Source organism: Desmodus rotundus, chromosome 7 (assembly GCF_022682495.2).
Source record: "Desmodus rotundus isolate HL8 chromosome 7, HLdesRot8A.1, whole genome shotgun sequence".
Classification (NCBI taxonomy): Eukaryota; Metazoa; Chordata; class Mammalia; order Chiroptera; family Phyllostomidae; genus Desmodus; species Desmodus rotundus.
The window spans coordinates 113,407,826-113,432,820 of record NC_071393.1 but is presented as its reverse complement, the minus strand read 5'-3'; the positions used below and the strand labels follow the sequence as shown (position 1 = coordinate 113,432,820).

Below are 24,995 nucleotides of genomic sequence, written 5' to 3'. Positions count from 1 at the left end.
CTAAAAGAGGCACCTGATGAATACTGGGTTGGGTGAAGCAAAGGATGTTGGGGAAGATGTTTTTTTTGCAATACTTGTCTGAGTTGGCTCTTTGGTTATGCAAAAATAAAGCCAATGGTGGTCCATTGTCCTGAAGGCAGGAAGCTAATAAGGTGAGTTTCATGGCCAGGGCTTGGTCTAATCCCAGGTATGTGGTTGACTGGAGGGGAGAGGTTGGAGAAATACCAAAGCCATAGGTGGCTTTGGGGGCCAAGGACTGTACTTGAATGAAAGGGATCTAATACTCAGACTACTTCTGTCTTAGGGTTAGCCTTATTCTACACCTCTGATGCCTGAGATGGTCCCAACTGAGGTCAGCAGGCAGGAAGGGGCACCACGGTTCCCCAAGGGGCAGCTTAAATTGACAGTGAGGGAAGCCTGCAGTGGCAATTTGGACTTCACACCAGCCCTGCAATTGTGCTATTGGAGGGGCTGGTATGTGCCTACTTGTCTAAGGCTGGAAACCCTTCCTGACCTAGTCCCTGAGCACTTTGAGTGAGCTTTGGAAGCCACTGTGTGAATGCGAGAAACACACGGATGAAACTTTAGGAGCCCAGGCCTTTGGAGGTGTGGTAAGACCATTATCACACCCAGGAGGCATGAGCTAGTGGAAGGAACTCTAATCCAGTATTAAGAAGGCCTGAGTTTTGGTCCTAGGGCTGCTATTGCTGATTGAGTATTGTTAAGGAGTTACTGGGTGTTAGTGTGCCATTTCCTTTCTCTGCACCTTAGTTTCCTTGTTTGTAAAATGAGGCGTTGGGTTAATGGTCCATTACTTGGGATTCTGGGAGTGTTACTTTGGGAGGCAATCTTTATGAGATTAGGAATGCATTTTCATGAGAAATCTGTGTTGACTAAAAAGAATACATAATGTCCATCAAGAAAATTTGTGACAAAAATTACAGGCCTGCTTCTTTAAGCACCACTTGTGTCCTACTTTGGAATCTGGGTCCTGATCTTTTTTTCTTTCAAAATGAGCCATAGGTGGTTTGGCAGAAGAGAGAACAGGTGTGGAAGGAGCTAACAGGGGCTTTGGAACAATGACAGACTCGCTTTCCTGAAATAAGCTTTAGCCTTCAGTCAAATGACTTGTGCACACTAGAAAAAAAAAATCCTCATGGTAAATATAGATTCATTAAAGTGTCTTAAAAATAGGATCTAGGCTTCGACTGTAGGCTTGGGTAGGGTACCTTCATCAGGGCACCCGGGGATCTTCTGTACGTGCTACTGCTGTGAGATGACCCTCTATATTTTTATCTCAGCTCAAAATTCAGATTCTCCAGAAAGATATCCTGATTGTCCAGCTGAGGTTTTATGTCCACCATGTGGTCAGGGGAAGGGGCCTGTGGTTAACAGCCTCATCAGAGGAGAATGGAATGGGGTGGGGCAGCCCCCCTCAAAGTGTGTATGTGTGTGGTAGGAGTGGGGTCTAGTTTATGCTACCAGAAGGGGGAGAGGTGATGGGCAGATAAATGTCATAATGTCTAGGGCTCCAGAACTGCTCAGGGGTAACTGCAGGTGACAGCAAGTTCACTTATTAACAAAGTGCTCCCACCGTACAACTGGGTGGTTTCAGGAACTTTCAGGGCCGGCTGGCTAGAAGGCTGACACCCAGTGGCTGGTTTGTATCATAGACGGTGCAGTCAGCCTTTTTTTCTTTTAATGATCCTTGTAAATATTTGACATTCAATAATATTCATTGACTGACTGACTGAATGAATGAATGACACTGCTCTTGCATGGGCTAAGAAAGGACTTCTGTTCTACATTAGCCTGAGTTGAATTCATTTAGAAACTGTTTAATTATGAGTCTTTTAGCTGCAAGTGATTGAAGCTTACCCATGCTATCTTTAGCAAAATATGGTCCTTGCTGGGATGTCATTCCCTGCAGGTGGGGACGGACTTCAGCTAAGACCTCTGCCTCTTGTCTTTCTTCCTCTTTGAACTTCTGCTCTATTCTTCTATTCAAATATGGCAGCTTGTCATCCTTTAATTTTCAGACCACCTTGTCAGAATCATGCCCCAGGGTTTGGTATCTCATCTACACAAGAGCCCAGGGTGGATGGGACTGAGTTTCCCTCATTCCCCTTCCAAACCCAGAGCAGGGACTCTGCGTGGTCCAGCTTGGGCCAGGGGTCTGCATTTGGCTCAATCAACCAAAAATGGCCAAAAGGTGCTTGGAAAGGGGGCACCTCTGTTATCATGTGGATTTGGCTATAGGAGCAATTCTTGAAGAAGGGAGATTTAAGCCAACAGCTAATGGTGTCTCCTACAGAGGCCAAATAACAATATTTGCTTGCATTTGCATAGTGCTTCAAGAACACGTGATATTTATGACCTCATTTGGTTTTGGCACAAGCCTATGAGATAAGCAAATCAGGTATTAATAGTCTTTCTTCCATATCTACTTTATTACTCTGCCGTGAGGTCTATTTTTTCATTCTTGTCTGTCCTGTTTGACTTTACCTGTATTGAGAGCAGAGACTATGTCCTATTTATTTTTGCATCCATATCCCACATACCTAGCTCTGGGGTCTGTATGAGGTGGCATTCTAACGGATATTTATAACACTGAATTTCTGTTTTACAGATGAGAAAACTGACCCCCAGAGTATTGAATGGCTTGCTTCAGGACACAGAGAATGTCAGAAGCCTGAAGTCTGGTGGCCTCCAGGAGGACAGTCTCAGCTTGCCAAGGGTATTTGCCAGAGGACATAGACGATGTGGACAAAAGGGACCACATACTGAACCTGACAAGCTGGGGGGAGGCCTGCATGGTGGCCTCACACACTCAGAGACTGAAAGTAACCGCATACAAGGGTCTGAACATAAAAATTCCTAACTAAAAGCAATCATAGCAGATAGTCATGTCCCAGGCCAGTAACTTCCTCGACAAAAGTCAATCTTTATCTTACCTGAGCCTGTCTGTGGTCTTTTTGCATTTGTGATAACATACCCTTGGAATGTCAGAGTAATCCCCTTTTCCAGACCCCCCAGGGCACAACCTCCCGCCAGCAGGAGAGCACAGAACCCTCACTGTTATCTCGTTGCAGGCATACCATCTCTGGATGCTGTGCGAGTTCTTTAGTAACTATTCCGGCCCCACCAATGTAAAAGAAGTATGCATCTCTCCGTTTTACTTTTTGTCCAATCCCAGAAATTCTACTGCTTTGCTTTCTCCCGCCTCCCCAAGGAATTTCACAGAACCCTCCTTACATCTCCTTCATTGATTCTAACATATAAAGTATGCTGCAAAGCCGCCATTCTCTGGGGCGTTTTTTCAATCTGTTGAGATTTTGCTTCCTGGCAATTGTCAGTTTCGCTCACATAAACTCTCACAAGACCTTCCTTTAGGCTGGACATCCTTTTGTTGACAATGTGCAAGAAGGCAGATTATTAAAACTTCCATTTCCTTGGGAGTGGACACAGTTACATTGGCTGCCTGACATGTGAACTTGATGGGAGAGAAAGGACGAAGAAGTCGGAGGAGGACACTGCCTTTTGGAGAAACCTTTTACTGCATGGCAGCTGGCAGTCAGGGACACCTGCAAGCAGGGGTCTGTGGTCTCTAAACTGGACTAGATCTTCCAGTTCTGTCAGTTACCAAATGATCTGGGCAAATCACTTCTCTTTGTATCCACCCTCCCAGGGCTGTGGGTGAGGGCTGGATGAGAAAGTGTGGGGAAGAAAGCTTTATAGATGGTAGATCATTATACAAGTAATATTACCTCTCTCCATTCAAAGTGGGACCAACAGGAAATTGTGCCAGGCATAGATGAAGAAGGCCAAGTCCCTTTCTTCAAAGATCCAATGGTCAAGGGCGGGGAACAGATGGCAGTATAAAGTGGTAAGGGTTCTACATATGGGTCAGTCCTGTGTGACCCGCAGAGAAAGCCTTTAAGATCGTCAGGAAAGGGTTCCCAGAATGCAGAACCGTCCCAGAAAGCGAGGTCATACAGGATGGGGAGGGACCCACTGGGCAGAGGCAGCTCTATTTGCAGGAAGTGGTGGAGTTGTAACAGGGATGGAGTTACGACGGGGCCTGAGGGTGCCATTACTCCTGTCAGATATGGTCAGAGCCTTCATGTTTACGCTGGTTAGGCCACACTTGGCCCTCTGATTCTGGGGGACCAATCAAGAAGTCTCTCTGATATCACAGGCTCTTAAGATTCCTTCTCTGTGACTTGCTGGTAGCACCCATTCCTGTATTCAGCTCTGTGTCTTCAGAGCCTGAAGGGATCTTGAGAAACGATCTGGTACCAGCCACCCTCTGCACCAAGGTAGGTATGGAAGTGTATCCCCATTTCGTGGATGAGGGAACTGTGGGTGACAGTCCCATCGTTAACGGGGCACAGAGAATGCAGGACGGCTTTTCCTTGAATTCTTATTCTCTTCTATCAGGATGCTTCTTTTCTTTGGTCCCTTTTCGGTATCAAATCCCCTTGTTGGGTAATACTTGAGGTATTGTTTATTTACACTTCCAGCGTCAAGTCTTCTTTTGGAAGGTTATAAAAAGAAGTTGGGACAGGGAGGAAGCAAACAGGCTGCGAAGGCTGAAGGCTTCACAGACAAGAAGATGAAACTCCTTGTCTGTTAGTGGGTTCAACATCTGCAGCAATCCTGCCCAGTGGAAAGGCTCCTTATCCAAACCACAGACCTCGGACGCTGTGAGACCAGAACCACTATTTTCATAGCCAATGACCAGAAGGAACCAAGACATACAATGTAAATAAAGGGTTTGAGGGTTTACCAGAATAAATTGCTACTGAATTGTTTTTCAGTCCCTTCTCACCCACCCCTATTAATGTCATGGCCACTAAAGAGGGTAACCACCTGGAGCAAAGAGCCAGCAAATTGGGGGTGGGGGATATAGGTGGGGAGCCAGGGGGAGGAACTGTAAAGCATGCGCAGGCCCAGCTGCAGCTCAGGAGGTCCACAGATGGCTCTGCCAGTGCTTGCGGAGCTGCGGAGAGGAGGGCAGTGGAGAGGAGGGCAGCAGAGAGAGGGGTCACTGTTGGAGTAATTAGAGTGACAGGGGACAAGTGTGCCGACTGTGGGTTATTAATAGGCACTAGGACATATATTTACAACCGGTGGCTTAAATTAGGGGCAGAACAGTCACCTAGCCAAATCCATGCCCCATAACAAAGACACCTGAAGCACGTACAGTGACCTGTTATGAACCCAGCTCACCCAGCTAGTAGGAGTTAGTGTGCAGGCTGCCTGGGGTCAGAGAAGGAGATCTTCGGTGTTTGCTCAAGTGTATGCTGCAATTCTGCCCCTGGGGCGCGCACCATTCTTTTTGAAAAGAAGGAAGGAAGGAATGGATGAGGGAGGTAGAGAGTGAGAAAGAGAGAGAGACAGCAGGATGCTCAGCTCAGGCCAAGCCCCTCAGAGGTTTTCTAACCAATCTCCCATGGTCCGGCCTCATGCCTGAATGGGGAAATTGTGCCCATTTAACTCCAAGAGGAATTCTACTTAGGACATGCTGGAGGCCCAAAAGTGGCGCCCGGGAATCTAAACATCAAGAGGCAGGGAAGGAACCAAGGCCGGTTGCCAACCTGCCGCAGGAGGGCGGCCCTGAGGGGTGCGAGTTCCAGGTCAGAAACCATGCAGTGAGTCTAAGTTTGAGTCCAAACCTCAGATTTCCTCCGCACTCTCCTCTGGCCCAAACAGACGTCCTCAGTCCGTCCTCCACCTGGGAGAGAAGCTCTAGACTGGGAATTCTCTGAGCTGGAGGCTGCACTGCCTCTGGAGTGGGCCCTGGGCTCGGAGAGCTGCCAGCTTGCGCAGCCTCTGAGTTTAGGAGGAAAGGGAAGGAGTTGAACCGAGGGCGGGGCCGCCCCAGGTGTCACTCTTTGGCAGCTGCCGGCTTGGCCGGGCTGGAATTATGATCTCGGGGTGGGGGGCAGTGTGTCTCCCCCAGTCCTATTGAAGTCCTTAAAGGGAGAGGCCGCAGTGAGAGTGCCGGGAGTTTCGCACAGAGGTAACTGCTGGCGGATGGAAGTCTTTCTGCGCGTAATCGGGGCGGACCTTGGATTCTGCCCCTTCTCACACCACCCCTGTAACTTCATGGCTCTGGGCCCCAGGTTTTGCACAAAGGACTTATTGCAAGTACCTACCACCTAGGGTTGCGGTGATGATGAAGCGGGAGAGCACCCGAGGTGCTCAGCCCAGGCCTGACAGCCTGCTGTGCCCAAGAAAGATGGCTTATTTAGGCTGTTCCTCCCCTGCAATCCCAGTGCGTCATTTCACTGAGACAAAGCCAGCAGACACCAGGAGACCTGGAGAGGAAGTTTGGTATGTTTGACACAAAGTCAACACTCTTGGAGGAAGTGGATTCCAAGTGGGAAAAACCTGGGAACTGAAGGCTGGGGCTAGGGCCGGTGCTGCATTTCCCTGTGTTATCCCACCACCTTGCCTCGCTGAGCCTGGTTCCTCATTAATAAACGTGCTTCATAAGAATACCTACCTTCCAGGACTTACACTACCAAAGCGGTAATGTAATCACTTCTGCCCTCTCCGGGTTGCAGGCTCTGTCCTCTCTGCTCTACCTCATTAACCCTTAAAACCACTTTCCATCACAGGTGTTTGCGTTTGTCTGAGCTCGTCACATTGTACCCATTACAGATGTGCGGCTCTTTGCAGTCAGTTATACCTCACTGAAGCTGTGAAAGAAAAACACTTCAGGAGGGAGGTATCATTGTCTTATCCCTATTTGGCAGTTGAAAAAAATGAGGCTTAATAGAGAGCTAAATTGTCCTCGACCACACAACAAGGCACAGCAGAACTGGGGTTCACACCCAAGTGGTCTGGTTCCGGAGTCTACACTCTTAAGCAGGGCACCAGTGCCTACATGTATAAGAGTGTTTTCGGAACTGTAAGACTCTGGTTAAATGTTGGTTGTTATTATAATGGGTGACACAGTTGGTAGGTTAGATGGCATTGTCTTTGCATGCTAAAAGAGGGCATGTGGATCAGCTCCTAACCTACTCGAGGTACTGAGTAAGCTGTGCCATCCCTGGCCCTTGTTCCCAACAGAGGACATGGTGCAAAAGAATGTCAATTCCATCACATACAGAGCTACATGGGGAAGAGGGTGAAGGGTGAAGGGGCATGTGTTAAAAGTAGGTAATAAAATGATAGAGACAGATCGCACAGCTGCAAGAAATTGTACTTGACCTGAGCATCCATAAGACCCAAGGGAAGTCCCCAAACTGGGTCCTTCTTCCCCTTTAGTGAAACAGGAAGCACAAAATAGTTTCCCTGACGTTCCACTGACTGGGCAGGCTCTGCTCTGGGCTCCCGCTGACCTCGCGCAGGGCTCCCTCCCTTAGCCCAGAGAACACACACATCGTCCTAAAGAGCTAAGCTCGTCAAGAGACTTGTGTCTCAAGTCTGTGGGCGATAGTTTCATGGCCTTCACATATGCGGGGCAGAGCCACTTGAAAAGGTTTCTTTGGGTAGAAATCTAGAAAGTCAAGTGCTAAAACAGAAATTATTTTACCATTTGGGCCTGCATGTCTTCTAATCATTATGATGGATGCCCTTAGACACTTTATGGAGTTAATGTTTTCGCTGGACCGTTTACTCCTTAACAGTTCTTGGCCGAACTGCAGACCTACATAATCACCTGCCTACTTGGCATCTCCACTTGGGTGTGGAGTAGTGATCTCAAACTTTGCAGGTCTAACAGTAAGCTGCTGAGACGTCCCCCAGTCTCCTTTAACGGCAATGCTACGCTTCCCATGGCTCAGGCCAAACACCTGGGTGTCATCCTTGACTCCTCTCTTTCCTTCATACCCCTTCAGATACATCAGCAAAGCTAGTTGCTCTATCCTCAAAATGTTTTAAATTCTAACCACCTGTTGCCATACCCGCTATTGCCTCCCTGGCTTAAACCTGCTGTTACCTCTCTCCCGGATTGTAGAAGAGCATTCTCATCTCACGTGCTTGCCCTTGTTTTCTGCAGCCCACTGTGAACCTAACAGCCTCAGTGTTGTGAAGGCAGCCAGACCGCACCACTCCTCGGCTCAAAACTCGCGCATGGCTCCCATCTCCTTCAGAGTGAAAGCCGAAGTCCTCCTTTGACCTGAAAGTCCCACATGATCTGTCCCCCCACCCCCCACATTACCTCTCCCACCTCTTACTACACTGGAACTCTCATTCCTGCTAGGTTGGCCTCCTTGCTCTTTTCTTGAATACACAGGCACTATCCTGCCTCAGGGCCTTTGCACTATTGTTTCCTCTGCCTGTATACTCTTCCCTCATATCTGTGTGGCTGCTTCCCTCAATTCCTGCAGACCTTTATTTCAAAAGGCCTCTTGCTAAGGAGGCCTTTTCTGGCCACTCTGAAATATAACCACTTCAAACATTCATTTCCTTCCCCTCACCTTTTTTCCTTTTCAGCACTTATCTCTTGAATATTATATTACATGATGTATTTTACTTGCTTATCTTATCGGTCTGTCTCCCCTACTAGAAAATGAGATGATAAAGGAACTTTTGTCCAGTTTGTCTATTTTGTCTACTATTGTGTCATCAGAGCCCCAGACAGCACCTGACACACAGCAGACACATGGATGAGTCGTGAGTGAGTCAATGAGTAAATGCAGTAAAAAACAAGGGACTCGAAATGCACTGTGGACACTTAGCAAGTCAGGTATCCTCTCTCGGCTTCAGTTTCCTTGGATGTAAAATCGACTTTTTGCACTAGAGAGTTCTTGGGCTCCCTGCAGCTGACAGACAGATATCCTTGAGTTAACTTCAAGAGCTGGAAGCATTGGTGGCAAGAAACGGTCTGAAAAGGGCCCATCTTAAGACCTGGGTTCAAGCTCTAGTGATTCTACTTGTCCAGGGCTTGGTTTCCACAGCAAAAAATTGAAAGAGCTCCTCCCAGAGACCACCCTGGTTCCTTTCAGGGCTAAAAGTGGAAAACTAAAAAAAAAAAATTTCCTTACCAAAACAAACACAAAAACCCCCAAACTGGCCGCCATACCTCCTCAACACCACAGGGTGGCGTAGTTGTCTGTCATTGAATTGCTCCGCCAAGTCCTTAACTAAATAGCTTCTGCTCTAGTGAAATATTTTCAACTGTGAGTTATGCGAGCATCAGATATTACTGGTTTGTTTAAATAAAAACTGATAAAAATCTTTAAATTGATTTTTTTCGAATAAAGGCATAAATCTCAAAAGCAAAAGAGAGAGCTGAAGTTTCAACTAAATCTTTGTCACCAACGTGATTAAAAGACCAAGTTTTGAAAAGCTGAAGAATAAGACAAGTTTATGCTAGTGTTAGGCGAGTGAGGCCACAGCTACATTAAATTAGTTCTAAAGTATGTAGTCACATATCTGTCTGCACATAACCAAGAATGTTCCATCTAGGAAGTAGGAATGATAGGGAAAGCCTGAACTATTCCAGGACATTTTTGTTTGCTTGGAAGAACCGTTAAGACTCTGATAAATAGAAAACATTGTGAACAGGCCCTGTCCAGGCAGCTAAGTTGGTTGGAGCAGTTGAGATACACCAAGGTTGCAGGTTCGATCCCCAGTCAGGGCATACACAAGAATCAACCAATGAATGTGATATTTTTCTCTCTCTCTCTTCACTTCTTTCTCTAAAAAATCAATAAATAAAAATAGAAAATATTGTGAACAATGCATGACATCCAGTCAGCCCTCAATTCATAGTAGCCATTATCATTATTGTTATTAATGTTATTATTATTGTCATCCTGCAGTTCTAGTTTTATCCCCTCCTCCACCATCTCCCCGACAAACAATAAGGCTTTCTGCTTGAAATTTATTTCATTATCACAAAACATAAAAATGATTTGTGGATGTTTATTCTAATTATAAAAGTATCACATGGTTATTTTAGCTATATGGGAAAATGTTCAAAAGTAAAGTGAAGATGAAGGCAATCCAAATTATCCATATTCCTCCACTCAGCTCAGAAATAGCTAATAAAATAAAAAGATTCTGATACTACACAAACACATAATCACACACTTTGTGGTCATAGTGTATAAAGGGTTTTTTTCAGTACTTTTTCATTAATCATTATATTATGCACATTTCCATATCATTAACATTTTTTAAAGATTTTATTTATTTATTTTTAGAGAGAGAGGAAGAGAGGGAGAAAGAGAGGGAGAGAAACATTGACTGGGTTGCCTTTCCTACACCCCTCAACCGGGGACTGAGCCCGCAACCCAGGCCTGTGTCCTGACAGGGAATAGAACCAATGACCTTTTGCCTTGTGGGATGATGCCCAACTGAGACACACTGGTCAGGGCTCATTAAAAATGTTCATGATCATCATTAACAATAATATACTTTCTGATTAGAAAATCAGCACATTTTAATGATAGAAAATATTGAATATTCTGGGTCAAAGAACAAAAAAATAACTCCTAATCCCATCATCCTCCCTCCCTCCCTTTTTTGAAATTGTTGTTTGGTCCTCCCTCCCTTTCTTCCTTCCTTCTTTCTCTCTCTTTTTTTCCTTTCCCATCACCCTGCCTTTTTAAAGAGAAAACCCCTAGTTCAAGTTCTAGTGAAGAAGCTTTTGCAGTTTTCTAGGGTACAATTAAAGATGTTTCTGGAAGTGATGGACAGAGGAAAGAAGGAAGTAAACATGTCGAGTTGTTAGTAGATGCTGAGCAGCATGCTAAGAGCTTTTGTTTCATTTCATCCTATAAACCTCTAGAAGAAGCAGTTTCTATTTCATACCTATTTAAAAGTGAGGAAACTGAGGTTCAAACAGATACCTTGCCCAAAGTCACATGGTTTTTAATGAAAAGAACCACGGTAAATGAGGATCTTCTGATGTAGGTCCAGTGGTGCCAAGCTGTGCCACTACTATATAAAATTCTTGATCGCTCTCCGTAGGAAAAGTCTAACTCCCATGTGGTTTAAATCTTTAATACTATAGCATGTATTTAGGACCTCATGAGTCATTCATCAAACATTTCAAAAAGCCATTCAGTAAATATTTGTTGAATGGATAAGTGCTATAATATGCCTTATGCTATGCTTTTGAATGAGGTAGAGAAAATGGTCCTTTTTGGGGGGTGACATTTGTCAACCCTGCTCAAAAACTTTTTATTTGCTTTTTATTTTTTAAAATTATTTATTTCTTTTCAGAGAGAGGGGAAGAGAGGGAGAGAAACATTGATCAGTTGACTCTTGCACGCCCCCAACTGGGGGCATGGCACGCGACCCAGGCACATACCCCTGCCAATAATCAAACTGGTGACCTTTCACTTTGCAGGAGGACGCCCAACCCACTGAGCCACACCGGTTAGGACCCTGCTGAAGAACTTAATTGTGGTAAAATCTTGGTAATTCTACCTGGTTTTCAAAGTCTTTGCAATCTGCCCTTCTTTTATTTAGCCGATTTTATTTCCCATCACTCTGTTTCTGTACTCTCTCCTCTTCTCAGACTGGTATTTGCATTAATTTTCAGCTTCACACTTTCTGCTCTCCACTAATCAAGTTGTATACATCCTTCAGTGCCCAACTTAAGCACCTCCTAATGCATTTCTCATCTATTCTAGGCACAGTGACAGTAACATTCGATCACCCCACAGGCCTGCTCAAAAGCTTTCAGTAATAACCTTTATCTGCTAAACAAAACCCAGGCTTCTTAACTGGGTACTCAAGCCAGCCATTTTCATTCACAAATACATACTGAGAGTCACTTATATGGGAGGTACTCCCTAGGTACTGGGAGAACTACAGAGAGCCAGACAGATTGGTCCCTGCCCTTATGGTAAACAAACTGGACATCAAATCATTACGAACAACCAATTACCCATATTTTGCCAAGTATAATGAGCACCCACATTTTTGGCCCAAACTTTCAGGGAAAAAATCTTTTGTTTTAATTTTTCAATTCAATTATTTATTTATTTATATCTAGACACTGTTTATTGTATTATAAAGGTATTTTAGCATTTATTTTTGAACATATTATGGTACAAGAAATTTTACGCAACAAATAATTACAAAACACAAGAACAGATACAAGGTATTTCAGGTATTACTTATGGATAATGCATATCCTTATTATTCCTTCAAAAATTTGGGCAGGATAGTGTTCATTACAGACAGCAAAATACAGTAAATAATTATTAGTGTGAATCAAGTGATTAGAAGGCCCTCTGCAATCTAGTTTCAACCTATCTTTTCAGAGTTCCTTTTCATCCTTTTATTCCAGCCAGATGGGCTTTCTCACCTCTGGCTGTGTCCACATCCTCCCTCCTTTCCTGGCTCCACCCCGTACCTCTCCAGGACCGGTTTTGGTTCTGCCTCTTCCATGAAACTCTGCTAGACAAACACAGCCTGAAGAACCTTCCCTCATTTGAATTCCTATCACTTATCCATTGTACAAGTATTTACTGAAAGACTTCTTGAAATGTTTGATGAATGACTCCTCGTGATGTCCTAAACACATGCTATGGTATTAAAGATTTAAACTATAAGGGGACTTAGATTTTCCCTACTGAGAGGGACCAAGAAATTTTTTCCATTCTCCTCTGGGTGAGGGAGAAATGAAGAGCCACAAGACTATATAGTAACACATACAAAATTACAGAAAAACAAAATGACAATAAAAATTGCCCAATTACTCTTAATCCTACTACTTGAAAGAGATGTACCACTGAAATTTTTTCTCTATATCTTCTTAGTGGTTCTTTTTCTGTTTCTCTCTGTGTATGTCTACACCATTTTGTAAAATTCCTTTTACCTCCAAAATAAATTTTTATCAAGAAATACTTTTTCCTTATGGTCTTTTTAAAAATACAAAATACCGCTATCTCCATTATCCTCTTCTGTACTGCTGGGGGGTGGAACAGTTGGTCTTAAACAAAACCTAGAGAATTCACTCAAAGGCTCATCCATATCTTTCCCAGTTCACCGAACCTATGAGCAAGAAGAATCTAAACACTGTTTTAGGGCACCTACTGCGAAGTCCTTTTTCAGAACAGCATTCAAGACCTCAAATGTGTGGGTATACAGTGCGGCCATACTCGTGTGCAAACTGCAGAATGTCAGGCCTACAAGAACACAGCAGACCTTGCAGTCACCCACTCCCTTTGTGGATGAGCACCCTGCACTCCATCGTTTGTACTTCCCCAAGATCTTGCAGCTGCTGGCAGGGGAGCCAAAGATGCCAGCTCTGCTGTCTTTTCAAGTCGCCCCACTGTCTCCAGTTTGTCCAAGAATTAACCCAAACTATTGAAACATTAAACAAAAAATACTCAGTGAAGCACTACATCTCGCTAAATAAATTTTATCTATTCTTACCACGAAAGGGGAAAGGGTAAGACAGTTTGGTAGAGATCGGGCTAGGTCTTGCAGCATTGAGTTGTTTTGAAACACCAGAAAAACCTTCTCATTGGAAATCTTCATTGTTATGATAGGACTAAAGCGCAGAAGAAATAGTAGGGACCACCTGTCTCATTCTTTCTTAATGTTTGAGAAGCAGAGGATCTCAAAAGGATGGAGAAAATGGTCAGCCCTTGGTCATGAACTGCAGCATTGCCTTGAACAGCAGTATCTTCTCCTTTGGTTCTTCTCCTTCTCCTCCTTCTTCTTTTTTGTCTACTTTTGTTCTTAACCTGATTTCTGTGTAGGTCACCATGACCCGAGGTGCAGTTCACCCAGGTGAAAGAAACCCACGATTGTAAAATAGTTGTCTCTTCAGAGAGACCAGGCCGAATTCGCCATAGTTTTCCCGGCCTCAGTTTGAAGTCCCTGTAAGGTGGTGTCTCCTCTTTCCGAACTCTAAAAACCACTGTATTGGAAACTCTTCTCACGGGCACCCAGGAAAGGGAGGGCTGTGTGCCCTCTTCATAAAGGCGAGAACCGTAGTTTTAAGAGTGTCTAAAGAACATTCCAGTGGGCCTCAAACTAGGAAATGAATGGTTATGGAGATGGGGTGGAGGGATGTAACTCAGTCCGGTGGGAACTGAAGCTGATCCACCTGACTGGACTAGGGCAAAGGCAGATCCAAAAGGGAAGAATCCAACTGTAAGAGGGAGATGGAGAAGAACAAGCTCTCCCAGGGGGTGCATCTCGGCTCCCTGTTCTTTTGCTCACGTTCAAAATCACACTGTAGGACGAAAAACACCGGTGACGCCTAACAGCCCGTACCCGTCCACCGCAAACAAAGGGAAGAGGATCCTTCGACCTTTTTGGAATGAATGAAGTCTTGGCTTTACCTTTTAGGATCCACCCATCCCTCCTCACGCACCCAATGAGGCTGCAGCCTCCTCCAGCCGGGAGGTGTTGAACTCTCCCAGGTAATAGACAGGTACCTCTGGCCAATGGTTGGAGCTGTGGCTGGCCAATGGGAGAGAGAACTACGTGACCTGGGATTTCAGAATGAGGGAGCCCGCAAAAGAGGGTGGGAACGAGGAGGCGGTCGACGTGGGCGCAGGGAGTGGAGAGGGGCGGGCCGGGTGGCTACCACGCTCGCTCCAACAACGACGGTGGGGGGGGGAAACCTGCGAACTGGTCGGCGGCAGCCAATGGGAAGGCGGGTTGGAGCAGGGGCGGGTCCCGGTGCCGGGAAGCCCCGCCCTTCGGTTCCGCAGGGCTGAGGCGGAGCCAGGCCTGCGTCAGGTGGTCCTGGGCGGGTGGCCGCCTCTGGGGGCGGGGCGCGGCGCGGCGCGGAGAGGGGAGCGGCCGCTGGCGGGCGGCAGCGGCGGGCACCGGCAGCGGGAGCAGGTAGACTACGCGGTGGTGGGCAGGTGGCCCCCAGCGGGTGAGCGCGCAGGCGGGGGCTCCGATCCGCCGCGCTCCGATGCTGCGGTGAGCACACGCGCTCGTTGCACTTGCCGCGCTTGCCCCAGGCAGCCCGCTCTCTCCGCCCAGCCATCCCGGGCCCTACCTGCGGCCGCCGTCGGGGGAGGGGGTCCCCCCAGCTCTGCGGAGCCGCATGAACAATAGGCGGCGGCGGCTCCTGCGGGCGGCGGCAGCCCCGCACCCTATGGATCGGCCGCTCCATGGAGCCCTCCAGAGCGCTACTCGGCTGCCTGGCGAGCGCCGCCGCTGCCGCCCCGCCGGGGGAGGATGGAGCGGGGGCCGAGGAGGAGGAGGAAGAGGAGGAGGAAGCGGCGGCGGCCGCCCGGGAGCTGGGCTCCGACGCGCCGCTGCCCTACTGGACCGCCGTGTTCGAGTACGAGGCAGCGGGCGAGGACGAACTGACCCTGCGCTTGGGCGACGTGGTGGAGGTGCTGTCCAAGGACTCGCAGGTGTCCGGCGACGAAGGCTGGTGGACCGGGCAGCTGAACCAGCGGGTGGGCATCTTCCCCAGCAACTATGTGACCCCGCGCAGCGCCTTCTCCAGCCGCTGCCAGCCGGGCGGCGAGGACCCCAGTTGCTACCCGCCCATTCAGTGTAAGGCGAAGGCGGGGCCCGGGACCCCGGCGGGGAGGAGGGGATGATCGAGGCCTGGGGGTGGTCGCGAAGAGATGGGAGCCCCCCTCGAGGGTTAGGTTGAGGGTGGGGAATGGTTGACCTGGGGGGTAGGTATGTGAGGGCGCGCACTTGGGCCACAGGGGCTTTGGTGGGTGCTATGGGTAAGACAGAGAAGCCGCAGGCCTTGCCTGGAACCTCAAGCGCTTGGGCTTCTTAACCTTGATCTAACCACCTCAGCAGCAACTGCTGATTCCACTTCCCTGAAGCTCCAGCCTGAGAATCTCCCCATTTCTCACTCCCCCACCCCCTCAACCAGAAAAAAATCTGGAAGGATTTCAGGCAAGCTGGTGGTTTCTGTCGTAACCTTAGTCCCCAAGTCTGGGACCTCCCGGCCCCTTCTGGCCCCTTCTGTCGGCTGTCCCCGCCTCTTAAAGGCATTTGCTTTGAAGAAGATGGGGGTTGTCTCCCGCAAGGCTGGGTTGGCTCACAAGTCCTGGAAGCCTGTGTGAACTCAGGGCTGAAGTGTCTTTGAAATGTCGTGTGGATTTCTTGGATCCTAATCTGGCAACTCAGAAGTTGTACCTTCAGGAGTCTCACTGAATAATGTGCTAAGAAGGGTGACTGTTGTGTGGAGGGGCAGGTGATGGGAGGAGAAATGATTAGAGGGAAAAGTATGTCATTCTCCCATGAGAGATCTGGAGGTCAGGATACGGTGGCTAAATCCTAGTCCCTTGGCACTCAGGATGTTAAGACAATACATTTTCCTTTTTCTTCTCACCCTAGATCCTTGCCTATATTTGGTATTTGCTAAATCCCAGGGGACCCATGCCCAGAGGTCCCTTCCAGGGCCTTTCTTGCAGTGTCCTGGTTTTCACCGATTTCCCAGGAGTCCCCTGTTCCACACCCTGTAATGAAATTTCCTTTGTTTTTTCAAAGGAGTTAAGTTGCTATTAAAGTCCCTTAACCAATGATGCTAGGTGGTTTTAGCAGAAAGATGTAGAAATCTCGCAGTACAGTTTGCACTATTTTGTATTTGAGGGTTTCCGTAATTTCTTTTCTGTTAAAAAAGTATTGTTAATACATATTTATCATTCTTTATTCCATATTTTGTACATTCTGCATCTTAGTTGATTAAAAAAACCCATCACCAATGGCCACCTTCAAACCTTTAGTTTTAAAATTTCATTCCTGACAGTTACCTTCTGGCCTTGTAACTTATTTTCACCTGAACAATTGTGTTATTGTCCTACAATATTTTTTAAATACCGTCACTTAATATCAAATTCATAATCTCTTACTGTTTTTCTACTCTTTTTTTTATTGGCATTTCGACTGTCAATGTTCAAATTTTTAATTCATTTCTCTCTCCCTCTCATTCAATTAAAAACTTTGTTTCTACATTGGATAGTACGTGGAGGCAACAGATCACTTTAAGTTGTTTCTAGATGTTATGTCCTTTCAGCACTAGTACTGGGAAGATGAAGGCCGAGGGTCCCAGCATAATGTCTGAAATAGTGTTGAAGATGAACTTGGTCATACATTGGAAGAAATATTGGAAGGATGACTTGGTGTGTTAGAAAACAGCGTAGTTTTAAACATCAGTCAGATTTTCAGGTGTTTTGTGAGCAAAGTTTGCGATTTCTTTTTGTTTTTCAGGAACAGCTAATGTCAGAGCAGAAGGCTGTGTGGGGCTCCTGAGCAGGAACCCAGTTTCCTTACTGTCTGCTGCTCCCTGCTGTCCGAGCAGTCAGGAGTGAATACCACATAGGCCACAAGAACCCAGCCACAGAAAGCCAGACATGTCCAGGGTGCTACATTAGACACTCCTTCTCCTTTAGGTGCCCAGGACTTAATCTTTATTGAACAAAAGTTATCTTGCACAGAGTAGATTCCTATATCTAGAATGGAGATAGATGGTGAGAAAGTAGGAAGTACCTTGTGCTTATTGAAAGAACTGACTTGATGAACATATGGCACTGGAAGGTTCTGGTAAGTTATTTAGCGTCACCAGGAGTTCTGATCTTGACTGGAATGAATTCTTGATAATTCAGAAAATGTAGTTCCAGTCAAAATCCGATCAGAGGGCCTAGTGAGAAATGGAGCCTGTGTTAATTACCCAGGGATAAAGAAATGATAAGGTATGGAGGTGGTTATAAGTCACACATGAGGGAGACTGGTGCTGTAAATACATACTTTCGGGGCAGCGCTTTGATAAAGATGAGTGCTGGAAGTCGCTGACAGGTGTGCTTCCGATCTGTGCGCTATGTCCTCCAGTTCAGTTAGTGTCACTGAGAAATTAAAAGGGATCGACGACCTTTCTCCAAAGATTTGGAATGGAAAACGAGCCATTGGTAGCTTTTCTCCAATTACCCTTTTGAACTTCCCCTCTGGGGCATGAATAGTGACATTAGATTGTGAACAGAAAACATTGAGTAATAATGTTCTGTTTTAGTTTTAAATACTGGTTTCAAAGTGAAAATTTTGTTTCATACTTCACTCAAAACGGAAGAGGAAGAAATGATTAGATCTTATGACAAAGAACAATATAATAGTGATATTATAAATCAGCTGGCATTTATATCGCGCTTTTATCCCCTCTGATGTAGATATTAGAGTACAGCTCTCCATGAAGCTGACAAATAGAAATAGCCCATGAGATGTCCTGGCTTGTGTGGCTCAGTGGTTGGGCATCATCCTGCAAACCGAAAGGTCGCCGGTTCAATTCCCTGTCAGGACACATGTCTGGGTTGTGGGCCAGGATCCTGATTGGGGGTGAGCAAAAGGCAACTGATTGATGTTTCTCTCCTTCTCCTTCCCTTCCTCTCTCTCTAAAAATAAATATCTTTTTTTTAAATAGCCCATGAGCTCTCTCATCTTCCTTATTTTAGAAAAATATGAAAAATTTCATTCCAAATTTATCATATTGGGAGATATATGCGTATTTTTAAAAGTTTCTCCTATAGGAGAATCGTATCTGTTTTCAAGCAGGGCATGTGTTAAGGTTATTACAAATGTACATTTTTTCTTACATCCGAAATATAAGGGTGCATTTTCAGATGTACTTAAGATTTTTAAATGAGTAAGATATGTACCACTTGCTTGCTAAAACCCACCAGAAAATGCCTATACATTTCCAAGGATACTACTGAGAGGGAATAACATCTTGACTCCGAAAATGAAAGAAATAAGGTTTTGTTCCTGATATTCCTGGAAATGCCCTTCCATAGAAACTGAGAAATCCGATGAATGCAACTTGACCTGATTCTTACTTAGAACCAGGTCTTGACTGGAGCAGGGAAGGAAAGGAGAGCCCCACATCCTCTCAGGTGCAACTGAAGGTCTAGTTCTTATTCCAAGGGACTGACTTCTTAGCAGGGAAGGGAAAAGCAAGTGCCGTCCTCCCTTGTCCACATCCCCCCCTGTTCTGTTTTCCGTCTGCTTGTAAGCTGTGTTCCACACTTTTCTTGAAGTCTGGTCATAATATTTTCTTAACTAAATAGCAAAAGCCTGTGCATTTATGTTTTATCCAGAGCAAGACTATTGCTTTGCCCTTCACAGAGCTTTTCCATCTTCTGCAAAATGCCACCAGAGGAGCTGTCCTTTCAGCACCCTAGTTCAGAATCCCATCTTTTAAATCCTCATACATATAAATAAATATTTAATACCTCCTATGTGTTCACAACTATGCTTCAGACCAAAGGGAAGTAGGCAGGGTACAAGAGAAAATACAACAGTTCATTCCCTTAAGAAGAATTCAGATATTCAGTTAAAGAAATAAGATGTATCAAAGGTTTTAGAAAAAATGAATGTTTCTTCCCTTCATGATCTAAGAGACTCCTAATGTAATGTGTATTTCTTCAAGAGGGTTTCTAATCACTTTAGCATTAGGCATATTTTTTTCTTATTCATATGGTTGCGATAAGGCAAATATTAGTAATGCCAGATTTCATTTTAGGACCTGGAAACACTCAGGTTCTGTTAGCAGAAAGTGCTAGAGCTCAGGAAATTAGGTGTTTACAGAATTATTGGAAGGGCAGGGAGAAGGGATGATCAGGTGGGTAAAACTCCCAGAGCATTGCAGACCTGGCCCACCAGGCAAGCTGCTACTTCCTTAATTGGGAAGGTACAGAATCAGGAGTTGCCATTGAAGCTGTCGACTTCAAGAACACTCGGTGGTTGTTCCAAGATTAGGCAACCGCTTGGCCTTGCAACTTGCCTCTCCACATCCACAGAGCTAATGACTGGAACCCTGCTGCAGAAAAACCCTACTTCCCCACCGCCATGCTTGCTCGGAGAAGCAGCAAGATGGTCTCCATCTCAATTCGGCCTCAATCTTCTGCATCTAATTGGCAGAACCTAATCTGCATCCAGAACTCCAGCTGTCCGGGAGTCTGGGAAGTGTAGTTTTCAGCTTTCTGGCATTTGTAGTCCTGAAAGGCGTGGCAGAAGCATTTTAGAATGGATGCTGGTTGCTAGTCTGCAGGAGCTGCCATACCATATATTCTTCAGGAAAAGTGCTGGATGGGGTGATAAGCTTGAACACTTACAACTTTTGGAGTCAAGATGGGCTATACTTTTTATATACCTAAAGACAGTTCAACTAACTTTTCCTAAGGGTATTCTTTGCACAGACTGCCAGTTGCATTACAAAATACAAATAAGTATCAACCCTCGATAGGACAGAAACACTATAATTAAGCAAGAGTATAGTTTGGAGCACCACCAGTTTCCGAGTGGAGAATGGAACATCCTGGGGCTGGCTGTGGAAGGAAGCAGTGGGCAGTTCCTCTTTTGGTCTTGCCTGAAGTTCAGAAACATGTTTTTGTTTTCTTAGTTTTTTAGAAAAGTTTTTTTTTTTGCTTTGTTGTGTGTGTGTGTGTGTGTGTTGCCAAAGTACATACTATTCTCTGTATTTGTTTTAGGAGGTCCACTTTAATTTTTTCTTTCAGATCTGAGTTTGGCTTACAACCCCACCCCCAACATGCATTTTACTTCACCCACTGAATATTCAGCCTGATGAGTACGGTGGCGAATAAGGCAGACAGAATCCACCCTTGTGGATCTTGCAATCTAGCAGCACAGCAGGCATCGAACAAGTAACTGTAACTATCTTGAGTGTTGCCAAATAGAGACTGCTGTGGAAGTGTTTTCTCATTTAGTTGGGGGTTAGGAAAAGTTCCTCTAGGAAATCGATGTTGAAGCTGAGACCTGAGAGATGAGCATGAGTAAGTCGGGTAAAGAGAGTGAGACTAAGAAGACAGAAAACAGGGTTTTCATGAGAAAAACATACAGTCTCACTTTGCTCACATAGCGCCATATCTAGCCCAAGATTTATGTGCTAGTTACTGAGGATAATGCCACAGAGAGTAAGTTGATCGCACTTCCTGCCCTTATGGAGTTTACCTTGTAGTGGGAAGACAGAAAAGCCAAATGAGCAGACCACTTGCCATGTTTACCCAACCTGGTAAATGGGTGATTAGACGGCGTTTTCAGAATTTTTTTGATTTGCTTTTTTTTTTTTTCCTTCTCTTTCTCAGTGTTAGAGATTGATTTTGCGGAGCTAACCCTGGAAGAGATTATTGGCATCGGGGGCTTTGGGAAAGTCTACCGGGCTTTCTGGATAGGGGACGAGGTCGCCGTGAAAGCAGCTCGCCACGACCCTGATGAGGACATCAGCCAGACCATAGAGAACGTTCGCCAGGAGGCCAAGCTCTTCGCCATGCTGAAGCACCCCAACATCATTGCTCTTAGGGGGGTGTGTCTGAAGGAACCCAACCTCTGCTTGGTCATGGAGTTTGCTCGTGGAGGACCTTTGAATAGAGTGTTATCTGGGAAGAGGATCCCCCCAGACATCCTGGTTAACTGGGCCGTGCAGATTGCCAGAGGCATGAACTACTTACACGATGAGGCAATTGTCCCCATCATCCACCGCGACCTTAAGTCCAGCAACAGTGAGTATGAAGGGAGTGGGCTGGAGGGCTTAAGGGCCCATTCAGACTCAGGCTGTGGCTTCAGTTGGAGTGGGTCCCTAAAGGAATCTTAGTGGGCAGTGAAACTCCTTGCCTAAAACCATTCCATCCTTGAGCCGAGATGTAGGGCTGGAATGAGTGCCGGGAACATTGGTTTAAGAAGAGAAGCATGAGACACCTGAGGGGTTGGGATAATTCTGAGCTCACATTAGCAGGCAGGTTCGGCAGTGTACTGTGCTAAAACACTACACAGCAACATAGGTTTATTTTTCCCCTTCAGGGAAATGCGTCTGTAATCACAAAAGGGGTTTCCTCTTTCATGGAACATCAGGTAAAGCACACCTATGCCACCTGTTTGTGTTTCTGTCCAAACACCCAGCCTGAGGTACCCACCAGAGAAGGTGCTAAGGAGGAGGAGGCATGTAGTTTAAGCTGCGAGGCTGATTCAGGTGGCAGTGTCAGCTTGGAAAGCATGACCTGGCTGGTATTATTACAGACCTCCTGATAGCCTAGGGGTAGTATTAATTAATTGTCATAATTACCTAGAGTTTAATAGCAGGGCACGGAGAAGGAACTGTTTATTAAACATCCATAATCCATAAACTGGGTTGTAAAGCAAGTGTTAGACATAATTAAGTGGTGAGTTGGTAGACACTTCCGTCGCTTTCCTTGGCTGAATCAGCAGGTACTGGAAATAGGCTTCTTTTGTGTGGTCATTTGTGTTCTCTCCTCACTACTCTGTGTGGGAAATGGTATATACTTAATATCACTGTGAGCATCCTGTCTGGGGAGGGGGGTGTTAGGATTGTGGGGGTTGCGTGGGCCCAGGAACTTCACTCTCTGTACCCCTTAAGCTTTGAGTGCAGAAATCCTTCAGGCTTCGTTTTATTCTGGGCTATTCCGGGCTAAAGTCTTCCTTTTCTGGTGATGCTAATGTGAATCTGTTTAAGAAAACACATTTAAAATGATGTTAAGTAGTAAGTGTTTTTATTGTACAAAAATCAGAAAGTGTAGATGAACAGAAAGGAAAGAAAAATAACCTATAAGGTTTTCCTTCAGGGAGTATAACTTACATTTGGCATTCCTTTCAGACGTTTTTAGAGCGTATATGGTTTTTATGCATACAAATATACTTTCCAATTTAGTTTAAATAGCTTTTATTACCCTTACCTCTTCCGCCTGCACCCTCTTCTCCTGTAATTCATTCTTGCAAGAGTATGGAACATGAAGTATGTATTTTAGGTATAATGCATGTGAAGGATTTCAGTTCCATAAAATAAAACCTGGTTTCTCTTTTCCTTCCACTATTATTCTCTTCACCCTATGATTATTCTCATATAGGCCTCCAAAATTCTGTACTTTGAATGTATTAGGTAAATTAAAACTTTGGTGACTCCTTTTCAAAGTAATTTTTACCTAGAGATTGCTTTGGATGATGGGGTAAGCATAAGATGTATTGTTATGAAAATGATGTAGAAGCTGAATTGTCTTTATTTTATTTTGTCTTATATCCTTATCATGCCGGGAGAACTGAGGAACGTGCTTTAACCTTGCATATTGAGCCCGTATAGAGACTTGGGCTAGGATGATGGAATTGTGAAACTTAATAATTTCCTCCATGAAGTTTTAAATTGAGGTGTAATTTCAAGGTATAAATACAAGGTTTTCCCTTTTATGAGATTTGTGTTTGAAAGCCTAAGCTCTTCTGAAGGAAAAGCTCACTGGTCAGGGCTCTGCTGTGAGCAGGAGATGGCAAGAGATCTGGATGTCACTTTGTCATCCAGGAAACAAAGCCCTGATCCTTTCTGCGTCCTTAAGTGAGTTTTAGGATTGCCAAGGGGGAACCTTCAGGGGTGTCTTGTGGCGGGTGTTGGACTTAACACATACAGCAGTATTTTAAAGGACCTCCTCAAGATAATTGGTGTCCAGCAGTATGTTAGAGCCACTGGACGGCATGGTCGGTGTTGGTGCGATGCCGGCTGTGAATCCCACGCGGGGGGCGGGGGTCTCCTTGGCAGTTGTCCGTGAGTGGCTGCTTGCCTGGGATCGTGTACAGCACAGCCAGTGTGAGCCTTGATGGCACCGTTGTGCTTGCTGTGTGTACGTGACTCGGAAGTCATTTCAAAAGTGTTATGCCTCTTCTTTGCCTCCAGCTGGAGAGTCATAACTTCGTTGTGCTCTGCAGACCTGGGGATACTGTCCTGTCTCTCTCGGTGTTATTAGGGGCTCCAGAGACTTGGATTTTGGTCAATGTCATGTGAGGGTAGAATTCTGTGAATTACATGTATTAGCTGGTTTTGAACCTCTAGAGAAAAGAGTATGTATACACGGGGGCTGTCTTTGTCGGAAAAAAAAGGAGTTGGTGATAAACATCTAGCTGTTACGAAAGGAAGGTTCAGTAAAAAAGCGATTTATTAAAATGTTTTATCATCCCGGTCACCTACTTAAAAAACGTCATACATTGTTGAGTGGCAGTGAAATCTGTATAGCATATGGCATCCTATGGTGATATATAATCAGATAATCAGCAGTGTTTAGGTGTGACTGTACATAACCTAAAACAAAACAAAATAACATTGGCGAAAACAAGGTACACATTCATTTGTCTCTGAAAAGGGGTCTGGAGGGTTTGGGGCATCTCCACTGTGTCATCAGGGACCCAGGTCCCTATTTTGCACTCCATCATCCCAGTCTGTCACTCGTATCCTCAAGGGTCACCTTACAGTCCAAGATGCTAGTCTTTGGTCTAAGTCACAGGCCTGGAGGAGGAGGCGAGCAGACCTCAGAGGTGCTGTATAGCCGAGTTCTCTCCCATTAACCTCCCAGAAGTTCAGCACAACACAGCTGCCTGCATTGATTTGTCCAAATGTAATTGATTACATAGCTGCGGCTAGTACAAGAGAAGCCTGGGAGATGGGGATTTTGTTCTGGGTGCAGTGGGTGCAGCTAATAATCAGGTCTGTTACCAAGAAAGAGGGTGAGAGTGGCTGGTGGGGAAGCAGCTGGCAGTCTTACTATGGAACCCCAGTGCGGGGCATGCATTGGGAAGAACCGTTATATTGGGTACTTAGCATCAGACAGCCAAACAAGGTGAGCCAGGCCCTGGGATGTGTGGCTCAGACCACTGATTTAGCTAATGGTTTATACTGCTTTACCACATTGCATCATTAAAAAACTTAAATATCACTTCTTGAAATGACTTGTTAAAGTGCTGGCTATAAAAATGGATTTATGTGTCTCTGCTCCATCAGACTAGGGAAAACCAGCTGCTTGGTTGTTAGCAACAGTGTTAGTGAAAGATGGTCTCTTAGAGGTAAGATGGTCCTTTTGGGGGTAGGTGGATGGATTTCAGGGTTTTGACTTACAGGCATTTGGCAGAAGAGCAGTTTAAGAGTGGCCATTAAAAGTTACATTAGTGTAAAAATAAGATCATATGAAAAAGCTTTGGAAAATGGAAAGACTTACCCAAAGTGAAGGTAGTGTTATACTTTTATTTTATTATTAAATAACTTATTTCCTCCTCTTAGGGAACAGAAAAAACATAGAGGTGAAAGA

At 45.4% G+C, this 24,995-nt stretch overlaps 1 protein-coding gene across 2 annotated transcripts in view; it reads left to right on the top strand.

Annotated features, from left to right (window-relative positions):
• The first annotated feature begins 14,715 nt into the window (after positions 1-14,715).
• The window catches only part of MAP3K9 (mitogen-activated protein kinase kinase kinase 9), a 72,705-nt gene continuing 62,425 nt past the window's right edge, over positions 14,716-24,995 (top strand). For both annotated transcript variants that reach the window (XM_024568377.4, XM_024568376.4), the window contains exons 1-2: positions 14,716-15,450; positions 21,009-21,422. In XM_024568377.4, coding sequence (XP_024424145.2) covers positions 15,057-15,450; positions 21,009-21,422 — 808 coding nt within the window. In that variant the 5' untranslated portion in view covers positions 14,716-15,056. The remainder of the gene's footprint in view (positions 15,451-21,008; positions 21,423-24,995) is intronic.